This window comes from Penaeus monodon, chromosome 17 (assembly GCF_015228065.2).
Source record: "Penaeus monodon isolate SGIC_2016 chromosome 17, NSTDA_Pmon_1, whole genome shotgun sequence".
NCBI classification, from domain to species: Eukaryota; Metazoa; Arthropoda; class Malacostraca; order Decapoda; family Penaeidae; genus Penaeus; species Penaeus monodon.
In genome coordinates this window covers 3,356,857-3,377,362 of record NC_051402.1, presented here as the reverse complement: position 1 = coordinate 3,377,362, position 20,506 = coordinate 3,356,857, and the positions used below count along the sequence as shown (strand labels likewise).

Here is a 20,506-nt window from a genome sequence, read left to right as displayed (position 1 = left end):
GAGTCCGACGCTCTAACCCTTCGGCCACCGGGGGGGGCCTTTACGATCATGGGCTTTTCCCTATTCTTTTTTAGCAATTTAAAGGGGGTGGGTTTTCCATTTCCTTCCGCCCCCCTGGTTTTACGGTTACCATTTCTATTTCCCCCCCCAGACTTGAGCCCGGCTTGGCACCCAGTGGCTAGGCAGGCAACGAGGTAGTTCCTTGCCCAAAGGGGAAAAAACGCGCGGCCCCTTTACCGGAAACCCCGAACTAGATTTTCCGGGCCCTGACAGCTTTTAGTCCGACGCCCAAAACCCTTTTTTGGGCCACCCCGGCCCCCATAGAAATTTTAAAAACAAAAAGAAAACAACACAAATTAAAAAACAACAAATAAATATAATAAAAAAAAAAAGCAAACGACTAATATAATAAAATATTTCCAAAAAAAATTAAAAATTCAGACAAAAGGAAAAAACCCAAAAATAAGAAAAAATAACAACAAATAGAACCCCAAATAATTAAAGAACCAAAAAAGTAGAAATATAAGTCATATATTATAATAGAATAAGACAAATAGTTAATGACAAACCAAAAAATGTAAAAATAAAAACTTTTTAGATATAATAACCAAAAAATAATAATTTTTAATAAGACATACAAATAATAATGAATAATAATTTCATAATATATAATTACATACAAATAAATTTTAAAATACAAAAATTTTTTTCAACATAATTTTTAAAAATACAAAAAAAAAATATATTTTAAAATATATAAAATAAATACAGAATTTTTAAATTATATATATAAAGAAAAAAATAATGTATATATATATAAACAATAGGGAGGGTAAAAATATAATTTGTTTTTGTATATATATATATAGGGGGAAAAATTATATAAATATATATATATAATATAAAATTTTAGGGAGTGTATGTAAAATATAATAATAGGATGGATATATATATATGTAGGGATATTTTAAAAATATGTAGTATATATATAAAAATATAGGATATAAAATTATATATATATGTATATATATATAATTTTATATGTTTGATATAAAATATGTATGTATGATAGATATGTATGTAAGGTTTTGTATTTTAGATATAAATGTATGTATGGGATAAAATATATAATAATATAAAAAGATATATGTTTTATATATATATATGTTTTGTATTAATTTTATGTATGGATATATATATGGATTTTAAGGGGGTTTGAAAAGTTTTTTAATAAAGGGGGGGAAAGGGGATAAAAAGAGGAAAGAAAGGAGGGGGGTCAAAAGGTTTTATAAAAAAAGAAAATAAAACAACATTAAATCCCTAAAAAAAAACAACATGAAAATGTATAAGAAAAAATAAAAAAAGAGATAATACAAAAAGTAACAACAACAAAAAACAACTAAAAAAACAACAAAAAAACAGACTAAATATAAACTTAATAAAAATAAACAAAAGAAACAAAAAAAAACAACCAAAAAAAGCAACATAAAGAAACAACCATATAAATATAAAAAACAAACAAACCCAAAAACCCAAAAAAACAACAACAAAAAACCCAACAACAAAATACAACAAAGGGGAAAAAAAAATAATATAAAGATAATAGAAAAAGAATAAAACAACAAAATAAAAACAAAAAAAAACCAAAAAAAACAACAAAAAAACAACAAGAACAGCAAACAAAAAAACAACAAAAAAAACTACATAATTTTTTTAAATACCCCGGAAAAAAAATTTGAGAAAAAAAATACAACAAACAAACAGAAGGGAACAAACTAACCAAAAAATACAACAAAAAACAACAATAAAAGACAAAAAGAAAGAGACAACAATTTTTAAATTTTAAAATACAAATTTTAAAATACAACAAAATAAATATACAACAGATTAAGATAACAACAAAAAAATAAAAACAATACATACAGAAAAAACAACAAAAAAAAAAAATTTTTAAAAGAAAAAAGAAAAGATCCCAAAATAAATAGAGAATACAAAAAAATTTTAAATAAAAACAACAAAAAAAACAATAAAATAACAACAAAAAAAAACCCAAAAATAAATACCCTTTTAAAAAACCCGGGAAAATATAACCCCGACAATAAATATACAACAAAAAAAATATAACAACCGATAAAAAAAACATACATATAAATAGACAACAAAAAAAATATAAAAAACAAATAAATAAAAAATAATAAAACAGAATAAATAAAAACAAAAATAATAACAACCAATAAATAAAAAATAAAAAATAAAAAAAAAATACAAAAACAAAACAAAAACAAAAAACAGACAAAAAATAAAAACCTATAAAAGAAAAACCAAATAAAATACATACAAAAAATCCAACATAATAAAAACATACATAATATATAAACATAATAATAATAACAAAAATATAGAAAATAGAAAAGAAAAGGACAAAAGAATATAGGAAAAAGAATGAAAGGAAAAAACAATATAAAAAAAAAGAAAAAGACAAAAAAATATAGATATATATTAAAAATAAACTACAAAAATTTTAAAGAAAAATAAAAAATTTTAAAAATAAAATAAACAATATTAACAACAAAAAAAGATTAAAGATTAAATTAAAAATAAAAAAAACAAATAAAAACAAAAAAAAAATAAAAAATTAAACCCAAAAAAAAAAAAAAAAAAATATAAACAGACCTAAAAAAGGGCAAAAAAGGGCCACAAAATCAAGAAATTAAAGAAAAAGAAAATACAGACATAAGAATAATTTTAAAAATAGAATTTTAAAAACCAAAGAAAAATAAAAAGAATTTAAAAAAAAGGCCACAAAAAAAATACAAACAAAAAATAATTTTAATAATTAAAAAAAATTAAAAAAATTTAACATACAAAATTAAACAACAAATACAAAAATTTTAAAATAAAAATAAAAAATAAATAATAATAAAAAAAATATATAAAGAAAAACAAAAAATATAAGAAAAAAAAAAAAAAAAAACAAAAAAATAAAAAAGAAATAATACAAATAAAAGATAAAAACCCCCAAAAAAGGAATAAAAGAATAAATACAACATAAGAAACAACCCAAAAAAAACAACAAAAAGAATAATAAAAAACAAAAAAATTAGAAAACAATAAAAAAAACAACAAAAATAAATGAACCAAAAAAAAAAACAAATAATAAGAAACAAATAAAAAACCCCCCCTATAAACAAAAAGCAAATTAACAAAGAACGATTAAATAATACACAGGAAATACAAGAATTTCAAAAAAAAAAATAAAAATAAAAAAACAATAATAAAAATATAAAAACAAAAAAAAAACAGAATAACCATAAATAAAACCAAAACAAAAAAAACCCAAAAAACAAAAACCCAAAAACAAAAAAACAAAAGGAAACAAAGAAAACAAAAACCAAAACCCAAATGAAAACATAAAACAATATATAAAATATAAAAGAATATATACCAAGATAAAATTAAAAACAAAAAACATAAAATTTCAAATTTTACAAAAAAACTTTAAAAAAAGATATTAGACATATTTTAAAAACATAATAACATAATTTTAAACATAATTATATTTAAAAATACATTTTAAATACATAATTTAACAGAATATACATAAATTTACATTATAACATAAATACATAATAACATTATAACATTAAAAAAACAATAATACATATATAAAACATATAAACAATAATTTTAAAATATTATAAAATTTTATACATATTATAAAACATTACCAAAATATACATTTCCCTAAAAAACAACACATACATATAAAACCCTAAATAAATTTTAAACGGGTATTCCCAAATGGAAAAATATGAAATCCAACCCGGGACAGGGGAAAATTTAGGACATTGTTTTTTGACGGGGTGAAAAGGGGTTGTGACCAGGCCCGTTAAGGTTTTTCCCGACACCCAAATAAAGTGAAAATAGCTACAGGACAAACCTGGGAATAAAGTTCTTAGCGGGTTTTAAAAAAATCTTTGGTTTAAAAACTAATTTTATTTATTTTGTTTACCGGTTTTTGTTATTTTTTTCCATTAGTATTGGGGCTTTTAAAAGACTAAGACCCAAGGGAATTTTTTCTCAGACTTTTCAGACCCTTTTTGTACTCCTGGTCAATGGCGAGGTCGTTTTATTTTAAATTTTTTAAATTTATTTATTCAAAATGCATTTTAAAACTTGCTTTAAAAGCCTTACAGGTTTAAATTTTCAATTGTTTTAAGGAGCTAAGGAAGAAATGGAGCGAGAGGGGGAGGTAGATATCCAATGCGAGCGTGCGCGTGTGGAGGTATGTTTTTTTTTTCCACGGATATGTGCGCGCTCATGAACGTGTGTGTGAGTGCAAGGTCTATACAAGTTAGGGCCCTTTTGTCATGATGGGTGAAGCGCCTGCTGTGGGGCTCTGAATTTTAAATGTGTTTTGTGTGGTGTGTTGGGTGTGGGTGTGTGTGTTTTGTGTGTGGGGTGTTTTGTGTGTGTGTGTGTGTGTGTGTGTGTTTTGAAGAGCTCAAGACAGAAAAAGAGAGAACTTTTCTAATGTGGAATTTGAATAAAAACCCGGTTTTTATAAGAAAAAGTTGAGAAAAACCATAAATTTATAAGTTTTTTTCATTTAAGAAAAACCAAAAACCGTTTCCCCATTTTAGGTATTTTTTCATCCCGTGAATATTATTTTTCTACACAGACACACAGACATACACTCATATATAAGACTGACAGACAGAGAGATGATATAAACATACCCAAAGAAACATGGTTTCAGATTTTAGAACCGGGAGATGCTAAATATATTCCAAAAAATAATTTATTAAAGTTTTTTAAATTCCCAAACTCTTTTTTATGTTTTTTTAAAAAAAAGATTTTACGAAAGTTTCAAAGGCAATCAAAAAGGACCCTGAAAGGGAAACAAAAAGGAAATATTAATTTATTTTTTCCTTTAATTTTTTTCCATCAAGTTAAGAAGCATTCACAGCTACACTGTTTTATTTAACTGCATTGCAAAAGAAAGAGAGAGAGAGACAAAAAAAAAAAAAAAATCAAACACAACACCATTTTATGTACAATGCATATATGCTCTATCCAGTATATTTTACAGATATATAGAGCATAAGGGAATGCTACTATACAGTTCAGATTATAACACCACTTTCCGTATAATGTGGTAATATGAATATGATAACAATACATAACAAGTACAGTGCAAAGCTTACACATAACGATAGTATGAGAAATGTTTCAGTGGTACATGAGAGTAAAAGGATTTTCCGAACATATTCACCCAGGACGCCACTTTCAGCTCGAGTGTTGTATGCTGTATGAGTCTGAGGCAGACTTGATGGTTACTCTTTATTCCGAGGCTGAGTATCATATCTACATTTGGTACGTATGAACTACAGGTCAGAACTCTTACATCATTTGCATGATATACTGCATACTTTTATCTACTGATGCTCCTTAATACAGGGGAACTTCATGTTTTTTCTAATGAGCAAAAACTATAAATCCCAAAGAAAATTTATAACATGCTTCTAAAAGCTGCACGGTAATTAAGCTCTCTTAATATCATTCTCAGTTTCTTTCTATTCTTAGCTAATCAACAATCCCATATCATACTTTAACAACGTATACTGTTGACAATAAATACACCACAGCATTTTGCAAAGCAACCTCAATCTAAAGCATATTATTTTTTCAAGATAATTTTTCTTGTATTTATAAAAAAAATAATAATAAAATAAAAAAATAAAAAAATAATAATAATGGTGTGTGTAGAGGGAGAAAAACAATCCATCAAAACTTAGTTTTTAACTGGTTTTAGATATGGGAATTTCAGTACAAAGCCTTCTCATACAAGCAAATATTGCCTTCCATTTTCATTTTAAGTAGTGGTCTGCCTATCAATATGTATACTTTTCAATTTTTAATATTTAGCAGATTAATGTAAACTGAACAGAGTATATATATACTAACAGAACTTCTGAGGAATGTGCTTATGAATACATGAGTATATGAAGAGAATATGTTAAGTATATATATATCAACTTTAATGTTTGTCATTTCCAAATGAATTATGTTATCAGTTTTTAACAAGGCGGATGATTATGCACCAAAGGTATATGCCATTTCATGGCCTTGAAAAAAATGTTAACTGTTCTATCAAACAAATTTGTACTCACATCAGTGAGCACAAGCATTCATATATGCAAACACACAGAAACACACCCAAACGCAAATGTACAAGTGTTGCACTTCTTGCTATATGAACAGACTGTGAAGTCCTGTGAATAGTATTCCAAAGAGTCTGAGATACAATAGCACTGTAGGGTGAATACATATGCACTAGAAAGGAGAAAGGATTTTGCAAAAGTAATCATTGCTAGTATATGTCTGAAATAGTTTTCTTTTGAGAATTTTTTCTTCATTGTAAAGTAATGTAATATATATATATAATGAAAAGACAGAAAAAAGTTACATGAACACCTGAACTAATAAACTAATCTTTGACATATGTCTTGCTGTACACTGTGACAAACATTCAACATGACAATTTCAGAATTACTTGGAGTTTTGACACTAAAGAGTCCTTAGGAGACTTTCACACTCAACTCCTGGCTTCACTACATACCATTACAAAAGAGCACAGAACTCAACGCACAAGCCTCAGGTAAGACGGATTTCACATATCAAATAACAACAATGTATCACAATGTACAAGGACAAACATTCTTGCCGTATATAAAATCCAGAAACAGCAGAACTGCCCACCAAGCCACGAGGGGAAACAATTTACTAGCATGACGATCCAATCAGTCGACAGCAGGAACTTTTACGGCTCAATTTTGAAGGTTCTACTGCCTTGTATCAACTACTACCTCTATTTGGGAACTTCCATAAAAAAAAAAAAAAGTACTGGGGTGTTTTTCACATGAATAATATAAAAAATTACAACCAACAAACTCTTCTCTTTTTTTTTCCACTAAGTAACAACATCAAAACGACTTGATGTGTGTTGGTATCCTATCGACTGGCGGCCAAATTCAACCGCTTAGCTCTAGCAATGGGATATCTTAAGAGGGGAAATCTTCGTCCCAAATGACAAGTTTTTATTGTCAACACACATTCAGTGACACCAAAGAAACCCAAGAACAAGTTGCATTTATGAGCAATTGCAAAATTCCTATACATGTATCTGTTTTCTTACCATTCTTAATGTAAACATTAAGTGTTTCCTATACACATTTACTGTATTGTGGCAATACACAATGTCTTTTGGTATTTTTGAAGGCTAAAGTATCTTAGAAGTGGATATGTTATAAGGGAGAAAATACATAAACAAATCCTGAGAAACTAAGGTATTAGGTTATTATTATGTAAATAAATTTTATACATTCTATACAAGGAGTTCCTCTATGACAAAGCAAGCTTCTTCACACATTCAACATAATTCGTGTTCATCCATATTATCTTTACAGAGTGACATATGAATAACTAACAATATTTATTAATAATAATGATCATAATATAAAATAATATTTAAAAGGATGATCTAATAATTGAAGTTTCAATAAACTCTGCTCGTTTCTTTAGCATTATTACCATATTTACCTGTGAATATGATTGTCCATTACACACTGGAATGGGAATTTTGCATGACTCAATTCTGCTCTTTAAAAATCTTGGAAAAGTTGCTATCACATCAATTCTATAGACAACAACTAAAGAAAAATACAGTATGCACACATTACATCAATCTATAAAACATCTCGTACTTCCTCAATGTGTGTTGGAAAATAATAATCACAATGGAAAAAACATACATGAAAAAAAAAAAAAAATGTATATACCTCAGTAACAATGGGGGGGGAGGGTATTTCCTTATACACAAACCAACTGCATATTCATTTTCTTAGAGAGGTCACAATCCTGAATTTCATGGAGTACCTATCTGGATTCCTCAGACATAAAAACCGAGAGTCACACAAGTCATGTGTGCATATACTTTAATTCAAAATCAAAAGATGTGTACAGGTGTGACATTGCCCCTAAACATATGTTAATTTGATTTTCCTCTTTTGCTGATATATAACAATACAAAACATATTAATTTCTAAATCCTGTACATGAAGCTAGAGTGCATGCAGCTATATAAAATATACAAATATATTAATTTGACTGAAAATAACAAATATCACAATCGACAATCAGATTAGATATGTACAAGAACAAAAGACAAACAGAAAATATTTTTTGTCAGATCATTTACATCCCACATAAAAAAAAAAAAAAAAAAAAAAAAAAAAAAAAAAATTTGGCTGGCAACAGTCCAAATGCAAAACTCAATGCAGGTGACTAAAGCAAGCTAAAATATATGCAGGTCTATACCCACCACAGCAGGACTGGTTTGGTATGAATTAACCTAACCTGACTCTGTTTCATGGTAATTTCTAGGACTGAATTCGGTCTTGTAAGCTTATTTGGAAGGGTATAAAATAAATAAAAAATAAAAATTGCAGCAAATCTCAACTGAAAGAATCTGAAGACACCTTCGTACCCCATAATTTGATATACTATTTAGAAAAGTACCATTTCCACAATCGTCATTTAAAAAAATCTGTAAAGATGATAACAATTACAAAAGACTATAGTATGAAGCACATGACAACTGTACTAATCAAGTGAACAATCTCTGAAATTCAACTTCATCTGAGTAATACAAGATCCCGAGTAATTCCTCAACTGGTTCACATCCAGTTAAATAACAGCTATCAACCTTTCTGAACATAATGCACAATTTCTTCCTCTAATATACAGTCACACTTTACAGCTGCATTCTTGACAGTTGGATGAATTAATGTCATCAACACCAATGTTCTTCAATATAAATAATTCCAGCTTCCCTACCCTCCCTACAAAATTTACTGACTGCTTTACGATGTAATGACATTTTACTTTTCTATAATTTCCAGACAACAATGATGGAAATGTCATTACCCAATCCTGACTTGGTTAACACATCTAAAAATAGTTTTAAAAAAAGGAAAAGCAGTAATTCTTTTTGGCAACATGTACAAAATATCAGAACAGTATGGTATTTAAATTTCCAGCCCAAAAAGCAGCTACATTTTAATATATCCACAGCAGAGATGAAGTTAAATATGTCCCTCGATCAGATAAAACATTGAGGATGTGGTGGAGGTGCTTAACACATTGTGACTAATCCTCTCAACAAGGCCACTTCTCTTTTAATAACAACATTAGTGATGAACCCATTAGCAATATCATCGCCGAACTCGGGGAGTCAACGCTCGCTGCTTCAGGATGAGGAACATCTCCCTCCCATGCGGCCCTCATGTCACCCCAAGGGTGCCTCCTCTGCGACAACTGCTCTAGTTGCTGGCCCAGATTATCAGGCCGATGACCAGGGCAATCATGATGCAAACTAGCGTGAGGAGGACAACCTTCCTTCTGGACTTGTCCTGTGATGGGAGACAGAGAGGATTTTACAATAAATCCTAAATGAAGAAAGGAAATCACTAGAAGGAACATTAGAAGACATGATTATCTAATCACTACTGCATAAATGAGAGGGAAAAAATGGAGGACACATGTGAACAAGATTTCTAGCCTAATCATACATCGGATCAATGCTATCATTTTGTGATTCACACACTGCTATACTTTCACATCATTATCTTTTACAATACGTTTTTCAATTACCTTTAAACAAATCTATACATGTTGATAATCATTTACAGTTACGTATCAACTACTCGGATTCTATGCAAATTTACTCAAAGACATTTGTAAATGTATCACAAATCATCTCAAATCTTGTTTATCAATATATTCAAAATACAGTATACTTTAATAGTGGTCAAAATCAAACCAATATCAAGATCAACCAACACGAGTTCATGCGGTCTTCGCAAATAATTATATATAACAAAGTACCTGCATGTACTTCCTACAGAGATAAGAGGACATCCAAAAAATTTCTGCAGAAAATTAATGAAAAAGAAAGAGAAAAAGAAGTGATAAAAAGACAAGTGCAATATTTGGTCAGAAAGTAAAAAATTCAAAAAAGGTACTGGTGAGTGTGCAGTGTCAAATCACAAGTGGCTTTTCCACTCACCTTTAAGATGCAGACCAGGCAATGAGTCCAATAACAATGGCCAATACCACTATACCAATAGCAATGATGCAAATCTTCTTTCTACGTGCTTTGTTCTACAAATAAGGGAGAAAAATTAAAATTAAAAATAAGAACAATTAACACTAAGAATTCACACATGTTTACTCCAGGCATTTTGACACCGACCGAGCAAGTCTCCTTTGACAGACATTCGTACATCAAGGGAAAGACCCTGTAAGGAATTTATCACTGGATCTACAGAGCAACTTTACAAATGAGCAATCACAAGTAAACTGGGTTTTATTATGAAAACGGAGTCCTACAAGAGGGAAACATATCGAACGGAAGTGACTGTATTTATTACTAAAATATTCATCTTACTAAGTATTCATACTTTACACAGCTATCTACTTTAGCTCTCTACTATTCCTTCCTAACAAGAGTCTCCATTTAACAGCCTAATAATGTTGGTGTTCAAAATGAGAAGATAAAATACATACATCTTTTTAAATTTCTTTCCGATCATAAAACCAGGTTGTCATAATGTAGATCAATTTCATCCTTTTACTTTACTCATTCATATAATTTCACACCATATAGCTTGATCTCAAATTAAACATTTCAATATGAGTAGTACAAGGCAAAAAAGAAGAAAAAAAAGGCAAATTAAGTTTTCGGTACTTTAACTGCAGCGTGATTTTGAAAGCATTTTGAAGGAGAGGTCTCAAAGTATAAAAATTATTCACATAATAATACATTTAAATGACAACTCTGAGCACACATCTTATAACTGCATAATATCCTCTAGTTCATTTTTCTTCCACCTTCCTTTCTACATCTTTCATGATGCTTTTGTTTTCACGATTGCTGTTGTGTCTTCATAGGAAGGACTTATCAATGTATAAATAATGGACACATTGAAATGCCCACATCACTTACTTAACTGTACAAAGGATAATAATGACAGCACTACTACTGTTAATAAGAACTGAAATACTGAGGTCCCTCTGTATTTTGTATGCAATAATTACAGGAATTTGTTTCCCAATCGTGAATTTGAACATTCAAATATCTGTATACCAAGAATATCTTTGCCAGTACTTCCTATACATCAAATATATACTGAGAGGGTCAATTTGCCCTGTACAGATATGGCATAATTACTGAAATTCTTTGGATCTATGCACAGTTCTTTACCGAGATGAATTTTAAGGCATCTAGTATAGCCTACTTGTCATACAGGCTTTTTTTTTTTTTGTATGAGGCACTGATAATCTAACAGTTCTACTTACAACAGGCTTGTCCACTTTTGCATTTAATTTGAACATCAAAATTACGATGGTACTTACTTTTAGCAATTCAGACAGTTTCCTTTATGTTCTAGTACATAAATAATAATGTTTCCCATGAAATGGACATGTGAATTTAATTCTTACCTTATTCAAGCCTCATATACATATCTATATTCATACACTGATTAAATATATATAATATACATCAAATATATGTTGAGGGTATTTATAGAACACTTGTGACCACAGCACAGAAAACAAATAAAAACAAAAAATGCCACCATCATGGCCTCAGCCTCATGTACGCTTCACAACATGGCAATCAAATACATGCTGCTTTAGATGCATGCTTTTGCTCCAGACATAGAAACATACTTGAAAGGGTATGTATCACCACTTACTGTTTACAGGTTTCTGTCTTGATATGACTTATTTCTCATTCCTTTGCATGCTTCTTTAATTTCTAACTTTTCACTGTAAAAAGGGATCATTTTCCAACTTCCTCATACCACATCATGACTAGCAGACTCATAATATCAATGGTCATTGACTTCCAACAATTCAACAAAGGTTGTGTTTTCATTTTACTTTTGGAAATCATGTATTACATCAAAAACATATCAATTATTTCAAAGAGCATAGACTTCCAAGTGGAAAATTACAGTCGACAAGCCATAGCAAATATAATTCTAAACTAGCCCAAAAAGATTCCATTACTTGCCTCAACACAAACCTGTTCAATCTAACTGTCGCCATCATTGTAAAGTCTGTTGACCTTCCAGACTCTCCCCAAAAACTAAAATAAATAATAAAGAGAACTAATAAAAGAAAATGCAGACTGTGACACAATTGAAATGCATACACCTAGTCACCTTCCAAATTATCTGAAGTAAATACCTGGTATTGCCGTGCCTGCTGGAGCTGTCCCGCCCCTTGTGAGACGTGGACCTGCGCTGATTCCACGTTGGCCTCAATGGAGTCGATGACCTCTCCCTGCTCATGAACCATTGTGGCCAGGTCCTTGAAGATCTGGTTGACATCCATGATGTCCGACTGGCAGGGAGTAAGAAGAAAATAAATGTCAAGATATGTAATCAAACAATATTTAATTAACACTGGTACACAAAAAAGACAAGGAAGGGAGACCAGGAGGCAGGAGGGGAGGGGGAGGGGGTGCAAGAAAAACAGGAGCAGGGGATAAATGAAGGAGTAGAATAGAGTATAAGGAGCCTGAAGAGTATTATAAGTAATACCAAATAATATTAGTTGGAGGAGAAATACAGGAAGAATACAAATCCGATCATGAAACGTATACAATCTTTATATGAAAAAAAAAAGGCAAAATAAGTTCAGTATACACAACCTTTAATCAAACAGATATAAAAATACACAGCTAATAAACCAGAATTCCTACAACACGTAAAAATTATCCCAAGTTTCTTTACCTCCAGCTGACGAATCTGCCCCTCGCGTTCCTGTAGAGCCCTGAGTTCCTGCTCTTGCTCCATCTGTATTTGCACCTGACTCTGTTGTGACGAGCCTTTGTTGTGTGTGTCTCCAAGGTCCAAGAGAGCTGCGCCATGGCTGGGGTCCTCTGAAACGTTGGAGAATCACATACCATGAAATGCAAAGGATGCACGCACATAAATGAGAAAGAGAATAGGGGGAGAGACAAAATCAATGGAGCCTAATTTTTCCCTTATAATTTACAACAAAGACAAAATATAGAAAAAATTAAAAAACATAACAAATGCTTACCAAAGAAATGGGCATCTGAATCTGCTCGTGCCTTCTTCAGTGCCTCTTTCTCTTTGGCCGCTGCTTGCCGCTGGGCTGCTTGGAAATCATTCAGTGCCTAAAACCACATGAAAAAGCTTAGTAGATCAGTAACATACAGGCACATCTGGAAAAGATTTCATAAGACAATCCTTGAATTAATATTTTTACTTTCGAATATAAAAGATTTTTTTTTTTATTATATTTCCATTAGCTTTCATTCCTAATCATTACACTTAAATGATAATGCATGGTATCATCTCTGCAACAGTATTCTTACTATCCAGATTACAAACATTTTACAGGAAACTTCTTTCATTCATTTAATCTACATGATAGGTTTGCACCCTTTATACATCTATAATCTGATTAAAAAAATAAGCTCAGTAACGCTCTTAATCTTGGAAAATGAAACTTACAATAAGACTACTCAATGCTACCTTATAATAAGACAAATGCTTTGACCTTTATTTTGAAGTTAACATGACACTTACATGAGCCCTCCCACACAAAGGTACATACTTTCACTTAATAAAATATCTTGACTACCTGGCACTGTCAATTACCTGTGTGAATTCTCGTGTTAGACGCTCAGCTTGCATGCGCCACGTTCGAGCATCCTGGCCGTGTGGCACCGAGAGGGACTGGAACTGCCGTAATTCTACTGTCGTGTCTTTGGCCAAGCCTCCTGTGTAGTGCTGAACCTGATGCCTTTGGAATCAGGGCACAAGGCATTAAACTAACCATCAAATAAATAAAAATAAAAATAAAATACAGAACAAAATAAAAAATGTCCATAAGAAAAAGATTTCTGTATTATCGGCTTACACTGGAAATATTCACCGTTATAATATCTTTTTAAAGTCTTCTGCTTCCCACCAGCCAAGCCAAAATTATAACAATACATATGACAAAGCAAACTTACAGCTGTGCTCGGAGCTGCTGGTTGTCCTGGTCTGTGCCAAGCTGGTTGACCAACTGTTGCATGGATTTAACTGAAACGACAGAATTCTCTTGGTCAACTCTGCATGTATGGTGTATGTCCTTTCTACTCATTTATTATTTTTGTTGTAGATGGATTTTAACTAACATGGTTAATATCTAAACATTGCAAGTATATCAAGTAAAAATTATAAGTGACATAGATGCTCTAAATTATCAGTCATCGTTCCTTACCATTTTGAGAAATTTTCTGGATATTTGTACCGATACTGTGTGAATATTTCTGTAGCTCTTGACTGCGGCCTCCACCGCTCTGGTACGATGACATGCCGTCCATATCGCCTTTTCTGTCCAATCCCAATTATATGAATGGCCTTTTTGTTCTGGAGATTAGAAAGAGAAAGGAATTTATTTCAGGCAAATGAAAATAACCTGCTGTAATTTTCTTTGGGAGGGAATATACATTTTTTTAATTGTGTGAGAACAAGGGGAAAAAAAAAGGCCACTACCTTTCAAATTCGGTGGCAGAGGCAGATGGTGTTGATGTTATGTTACTTAAAGGTTGCAGAAGTTCTTTTGCAATAAATTTTGTGTCTGGGTCAGCCTTTTTCCTCTACACAATGGGGAAAACTGGGATGGCTAAACAGGCTGAATAGGTAATCTACTTAGAAAAAAAAAATACTAGGAACCACTGGCCTATCCAGCGCAGATGCCCAGCGTGCGTACGGAACTATCAGCTTTATATGCAAGTCACACTACATTGTCCAACTATCTGTCTGTCTTCTTGTTGTCTTGCTGTCATGCTTATCTGCTTACAAACATCCCTGTCATCCTGCTTGCTTAGCTACCAGCCTTCTCATCAAAAATCTTTTTCTAATATCAATGCATTCCCCAATATTACTTTTCCGTATCAGTTTGCCCAGTATCACCTTTCACTCAAACTGCTGGATCCTCTGTCATCACGTAAAATTTCTCAGAAAGACGATTATCTCTACTTCGATATACTTTATCATGATCATCTTTTCCATTTACAAACTCTAAAGAGACGTGACCCACCAACAGCTCACAAATAAGCTCTCTGGCCTCTTGTTGAAAAAATGAGACCTCATCACAAATATAACCATGACATTTGCTGACATTTCCTAACAACAATCACGGCCCCAGACTAATTAACGTCTACTCTCGCGATGAATTTGGAATATCCCATACCAATACTAACTAGCCAATTGACTGATCATAATAACATAGATATACACAGCGAAGGAAACCTATAATAGGAACATAGCAAAGTCCCTGAGAGGAAAAAAGTTTGATTCTTATCTTATCTAATCTATTATCTAGATGCCTGAAGGAGGTTCTACTCGGTAAGTCACACAAGTGAGTCATCAATGTCAGTGATAACTTGAATAAGGAGTTAGTTCTGTGCAAAATAATATATAATTAAATATGAAATAAATAAATAAATACATTTATTAAAACAAACAGAGCAGTAATAACCTAACAAATCAAAACTTCTAAATCCTAATCAAAATTCAATAATAAAGTTCTGTGCAAAATATACTTACTCTATGCAATTAATTCAAGATAATAAAAGCAATACTATTACTAAAAATAATTACTATTAACAGTTATAATAATATATAATAATATAATGGAAAACAACAATAATGATAATAATAGTAATAATATACATAAAAAAAAATAAAGATGATAACAAAAACAACAAAAATATTAATAGCAACAATAACAATAGTAAATATAATAACTACAACTAAAAATAACAATAATGAAAATAATTATAATGATGATAACAGGCATAGTAATAGTAATAGTAATAGTAATATTATTATCAGTAGTAGTGGTAATAGTAATATTATTATTATTATTATTATCAGTTGTAGTAGTAGTAGTAGTAGTAGTAGTAGTAGTAGTAGTAGAGTAGTATATAAGTAGTAGTAGTATAATTATAGTAGTAGTAGTAGTAGTAGTAACAATCATTATCATCATCATCCTTATAATAATAATAATATCAATATTAAAAATAATGATAATAACAATAATAATAAATCAGGGGCAGATGTAATGATGATGATGATTTTTTTTTTTTTTTTTTTTATCAGACAAAAGCAAAAACCAAGTTGTTTTATACCGTAATAACTTACCCTATTAGACATATTTATAAAACCTTATTAAAAAATCAGAATTGCTATCAACATATAAAAAAATATGACAAAAAACAGGTATGCAATTCTGCACTGTAACCAAACTGCTCTCTTTATATATAGCATAAAATAACCACATCCTTTTATAATGATTCACTGTTCTTTTCTTGTGGAGATGTTTGCAGATGAAAACACAAACCAATCCAGCTCAATACTTCTTCAAAAATTGGTGAAAATGAACACTCAGTATATAGTTTCAGTGAACAATTATAATAAATACTGGGCAGAAATGCAATGCTAAATGTCCATAGAAATGAACAGCCATTGCCGTATCAAGTGCGAAGTCTAACCAGAAAGTATCCCTTAGTCAAAAGTCAATCAATAAATTTAAAGGAATTTAACCTTTCTATGATTTTCAAGTGTGCATGCTAACACTTAACTAGATCAGGTATAACATATGGATAATATCTTGGTTGTGTGCCTCCTGTACTTTCTGGACTGACAGGAAGCTACGTAGATTGTATATTTTAGCGAATGTTACTCCATACACCCATAGTGGTTTTTCATTTATGAACTTTCTATCCAAATCTACTTGAGACTTACTATGGTTTACTATGGTCTGTGATGGATAACCTGCAATCTTTAGTGCATCCCAAAAGTGGCACTGTGCCAAGCAATCGCCATGGCCTCTACATGTCAGGCTCCATAAGACCCTAATAAATCACCGCCATGCATATTCTGGCATGATAAAGCTTGGACTGGTTCCTTATTTGACAATAAATCAACAGGGAGGTATATAAAATCCATAGCGCATTCAATATACATGGGGGATGCAGAGATGTATTAACGTCTACCACTATTTTCTTAATACTCATGTCAATATCAACTAGGATTCTCTCTCTTTCAAAAAAATAATAATAAAAAATAAATAAATAAATAAATGAAATATGTAAATAAATAAATAAATAAATAAATAAATTATAAAAAGACGATCAATAACATTTCCCAAAAATTCAAAAATGTAGCATATATTTTTCACAGGTAAGAAGCATATAAAGACCAGGAAGCAGCTTGCATACTGCTAACACTGGCAACAACACGGAAAACCAGCTTTCAAAAAATATAAAAAATAAAAAATAAATACACAAATAAAAAAATAATAATAATAATAATAATAATAATAATAATAATAAATAAATAATTGCTTTCAGACCCTATACATAATCACAAACTTCACTACAAAATCACTTTCACTCCACCAGCACCACCTCAAAAGGCAAAACAAATAAATAACAATAATGAAAAAAAAGAAAAAAGAAAAAAAAGAGGAATTCTCACTATCTGGTCTTCTCCTCACTGACACTGCCTCAACAATAATAACAGCAAAAGTGTCATGGAGCGCGTAAAGCCACTACAGTTCAAAGGAAGCCACATAACTGCCATGGCGTTCAGACGTAAGCTCAAAGGAGAAGTACAAGGCCAAGGAGGTAGCATTAAGGGCAGCTGGCAATGAAAAGTAAGGCTGCACCTACACTCTGGCGGCAGTACTTCGGTCGATAATGAATGGGCTCCTTGTAATGGTGTGAGAATTATGTGGTTTTTATCTGCTCCCTTTTTTAAATTGGGTTAATCTTGATGGTATGGATGCACAAACCTTTGGAAAATTGAAGCTGGTATTCCTGTAGAGAACTAATAAATGCAGTTGTTGTACAAGATATAATCTGCAGTTATGAATGGTAAATGCCACAAATAATGGAAAAATGCTGTGGAATTTAACCCTTATAGCCTAAGTCCACTCAGTTCTCAAGTTTCAGCTCTATCTTGCTGTGCATAACAATGTTTCCAGGGGGGAGGGGGGTCTCCACAGGCACTGCTTTGCTTGCCTACCCTCCCTTGCCCACTCCCCCTGAAAAAGTTAAAATGACCCCCTGAAAATAACTACTAAAAGCATTTACAAAGAATAAGGAAAAAGTGCTCATAATATCGGAATAATAAAAGTAAATATGCTAATTCTTTACAATACAGTCCCCAAACTCCACATCACAAACTTTATTCAACAATCTAAATTGCCGTGACTGGACATCCCCTTTGGGCATTGCCAAAGGGGATAGTTGATATAGGGCTCTGCCCCCCAACACAGCAAACACTGTCTTCACCTCATTATGCACGGCAAGATAGAGTTGAAACTCGAAAGCACTGAGGGAACTGTAGCCGTGAGTGGCACATTGTGATCTTTTTTCTTTATTTGTGGCGATACCGTTCATGACTGCAGATTATTTCTTATACTGATGACTGCAACTCCTGGTCTTCTACAAGAACATCACCTTCAATTTTCCCAAGCTTAAAGCATCTAGAGTGTAAATATCTTCAAGACTTACTACCTAAGGAAACCCATTTCATTAGGAGATATTTTCATGGAATCCACTGGCCTAGTGCACATGATAAAATAACAATGAAGGACTGCATATGGGAGATGCCTGGAAGACACCCACATGTCGATGCCTTCCACCATCAATGTAGATCTTCTGGCAAGATGGAGCCTCTTCACCTCCTTGGCCATTTACCATCAAATTCTGAACAATTCCAAGCTCTATATTACCAGAATATTCATGATTTTTTTCTGATCTCCTTTGCCTGAGCATGAAGCATGGAACACATGGCAACACTTAGCCCACCATCACAGGGGATGGCACTTGCATAAATGCCATCCAAGCGTGAGTATATCAGTTGCATTTACATACAGACGGCTCCTCTGGTGCTTAGTCACCAAGGAGTTAATTATCAAATTCTTCCTATTGCACCTGTTTATCCTTTTCTTTGATCTTCGAAAACATCTAATTCTCTTTTATACTGCTATAGTACTGTTGATAAAACTGTGATAATCATAGTGTCAATAATAACAATAACAGCATCAGTATCAAAAGCGTTAGAAAAAAAAAAAAAATCCCCCAAACTCCAGGAAGGTGAAATCTTAGATCACAAAGACTAAGTGGCTCGTGGGGCCATCTCTGCATGGATACATTTCACAAGGCAATACCGCAGCGAACATCACACTTTCCCCGTAGCTAATCTTTACAGTAATGGACGCACTAAGGTAGGGCAAACGGAAGATATTCTTGTGGAGAACAAAAAGACGGCAGTATAACAAATGATCTGCAGACGCAAACAGTAACGATGCAATAAAGAATCGCAGAAAGTGCCAGCCGAAGCTTATGTCTACTTGGTGTTTCTGAGTATCAGTTCTATCTCGCATAATGAGGTGCAGCAACGTCTGCTAGGGGGTGTTGGGGGGGAGGTGGACCCCGTGTCAACCCTCCCTTCGGTCAGTCCACAAAGGATACGCCTTGTCACAGGAATTTAAACTGTTGAATAAATTCTGACGTGGATTTGAGGACTTGGTCTCTGGAGAGCGCACAGCCAATCACCCAAAACTGCACCTATCATACTGGACTTCCAAACGAGGCGTCCCACTCTTACCACAACACTTTAAAGAGAGATTTGGGAGGAGCTGCCATTATTTTGTAATTAGCCTAAAGGAAAGTCCCATCCTAAAAACCACTAAAAATTCTGAACGTCCTCTCTCTATAGAAAAGTTACTTTAGTTCTCAAGAAATCTGGGAAGAAATTGAAACCTCACATAGGCCTACATAAATTAATAATGAATCTCTTCAACTATAAACAGACTCCTTAAAATACAAGACAGCAACCCACTCTATGCAGCTTTCCCAATGATTAAACAGCTTTCATCCCTTCCCTTATAAACAGGAAAACAACAACAATAAGCAGGAATTAAAAATTAAAAATAACCTCATTATCTCCCGCAAAAGAGACGAAAGCGACTTTCCCCAAAAAATTACACACAAAAAAAATATTCTTCTTCCTCTTACTTGGACAAGGAACAATTAAGCCCATTAGAGCCCCGCCCAGGAAACGCCCGGCAACAGGAAGTAACGAGGGAGTAACACCCACTTTTTCCTCAACATCAAGAATCACAAAATGAAAGAAAAAGAAAAAAAACTCGGCACAACACCTTTACCACAACATTCACACAGAACCTTCCTTTATGAAAAAAGCCCTCCTCCTCCTCCTCCAACCCAAGATTCCCTCCTCCCCCATAAAATCCCTGCTCTTACGCCGCCGCCCCTGGGTTCCTCGCCAGCCCTCCTTCGCTGAAGAAATCCTTTGGCGACGAGGAAATGATAGTA

The 20,506-nt window shown here is 32.2% G+C and overlaps 1 protein-coding gene across 6 annotated transcripts in view; it reads right to left on the bottom strand.

The window, feature by feature from the left end:
• Positions 1–6,961: 6,961 nt before the first annotated feature.
• LOC119583469 (syntaxin-12-like) overlaps positions 6,962–20,506 on the bottom strand; it is a 13,621-nt gene continuing 76 nt past the window's right edge. Inside the window, exons 1-9 of one of the 6 annotated variants that reach the window (XM_037931964.1) lie at positions 20,435–20,506; positions 14,374–14,522; positions 14,123–14,192; positions 13,764–13,908; positions 13,180–13,276; positions 12,867–13,015; positions 12,319–12,474; positions 10,130–10,224; positions 6,962–9,473 (exon numbers count right to left, since the gene is read on the bottom strand). The exon at positions 20,435–20,506 is cut by the window's right edge and continues 37 nt beyond it. In XM_037931964.1, the coding sequence (XP_037787892.1) occupies positions 10,132–10,224; positions 12,319–12,474; positions 12,867–13,015; positions 13,180–13,276; positions 13,764–13,908; positions 14,123–14,192; positions 14,374–14,476 (813 nt within the window). In that variant the 5' untranslated portion in view covers positions 14,477–14,522; positions 20,435–20,506 and the 3' untranslated portion in view covers positions 6,962–9,473; positions 10,130–10,131. Of the gene's footprint in view, positions 9,474–10,129; positions 10,225–12,318; positions 12,475–12,866; positions 13,016–13,179; positions 13,277–13,763; positions 13,909–14,122; positions 14,193–14,373; positions 14,526–14,648; positions 15,456–20,434 lie in introns of those variants that run through there. The other 5 variants (XM_037931963.1, XM_037931967.1, XM_037931965.1 and 2 more) reach the window with 5 other exon arrangements.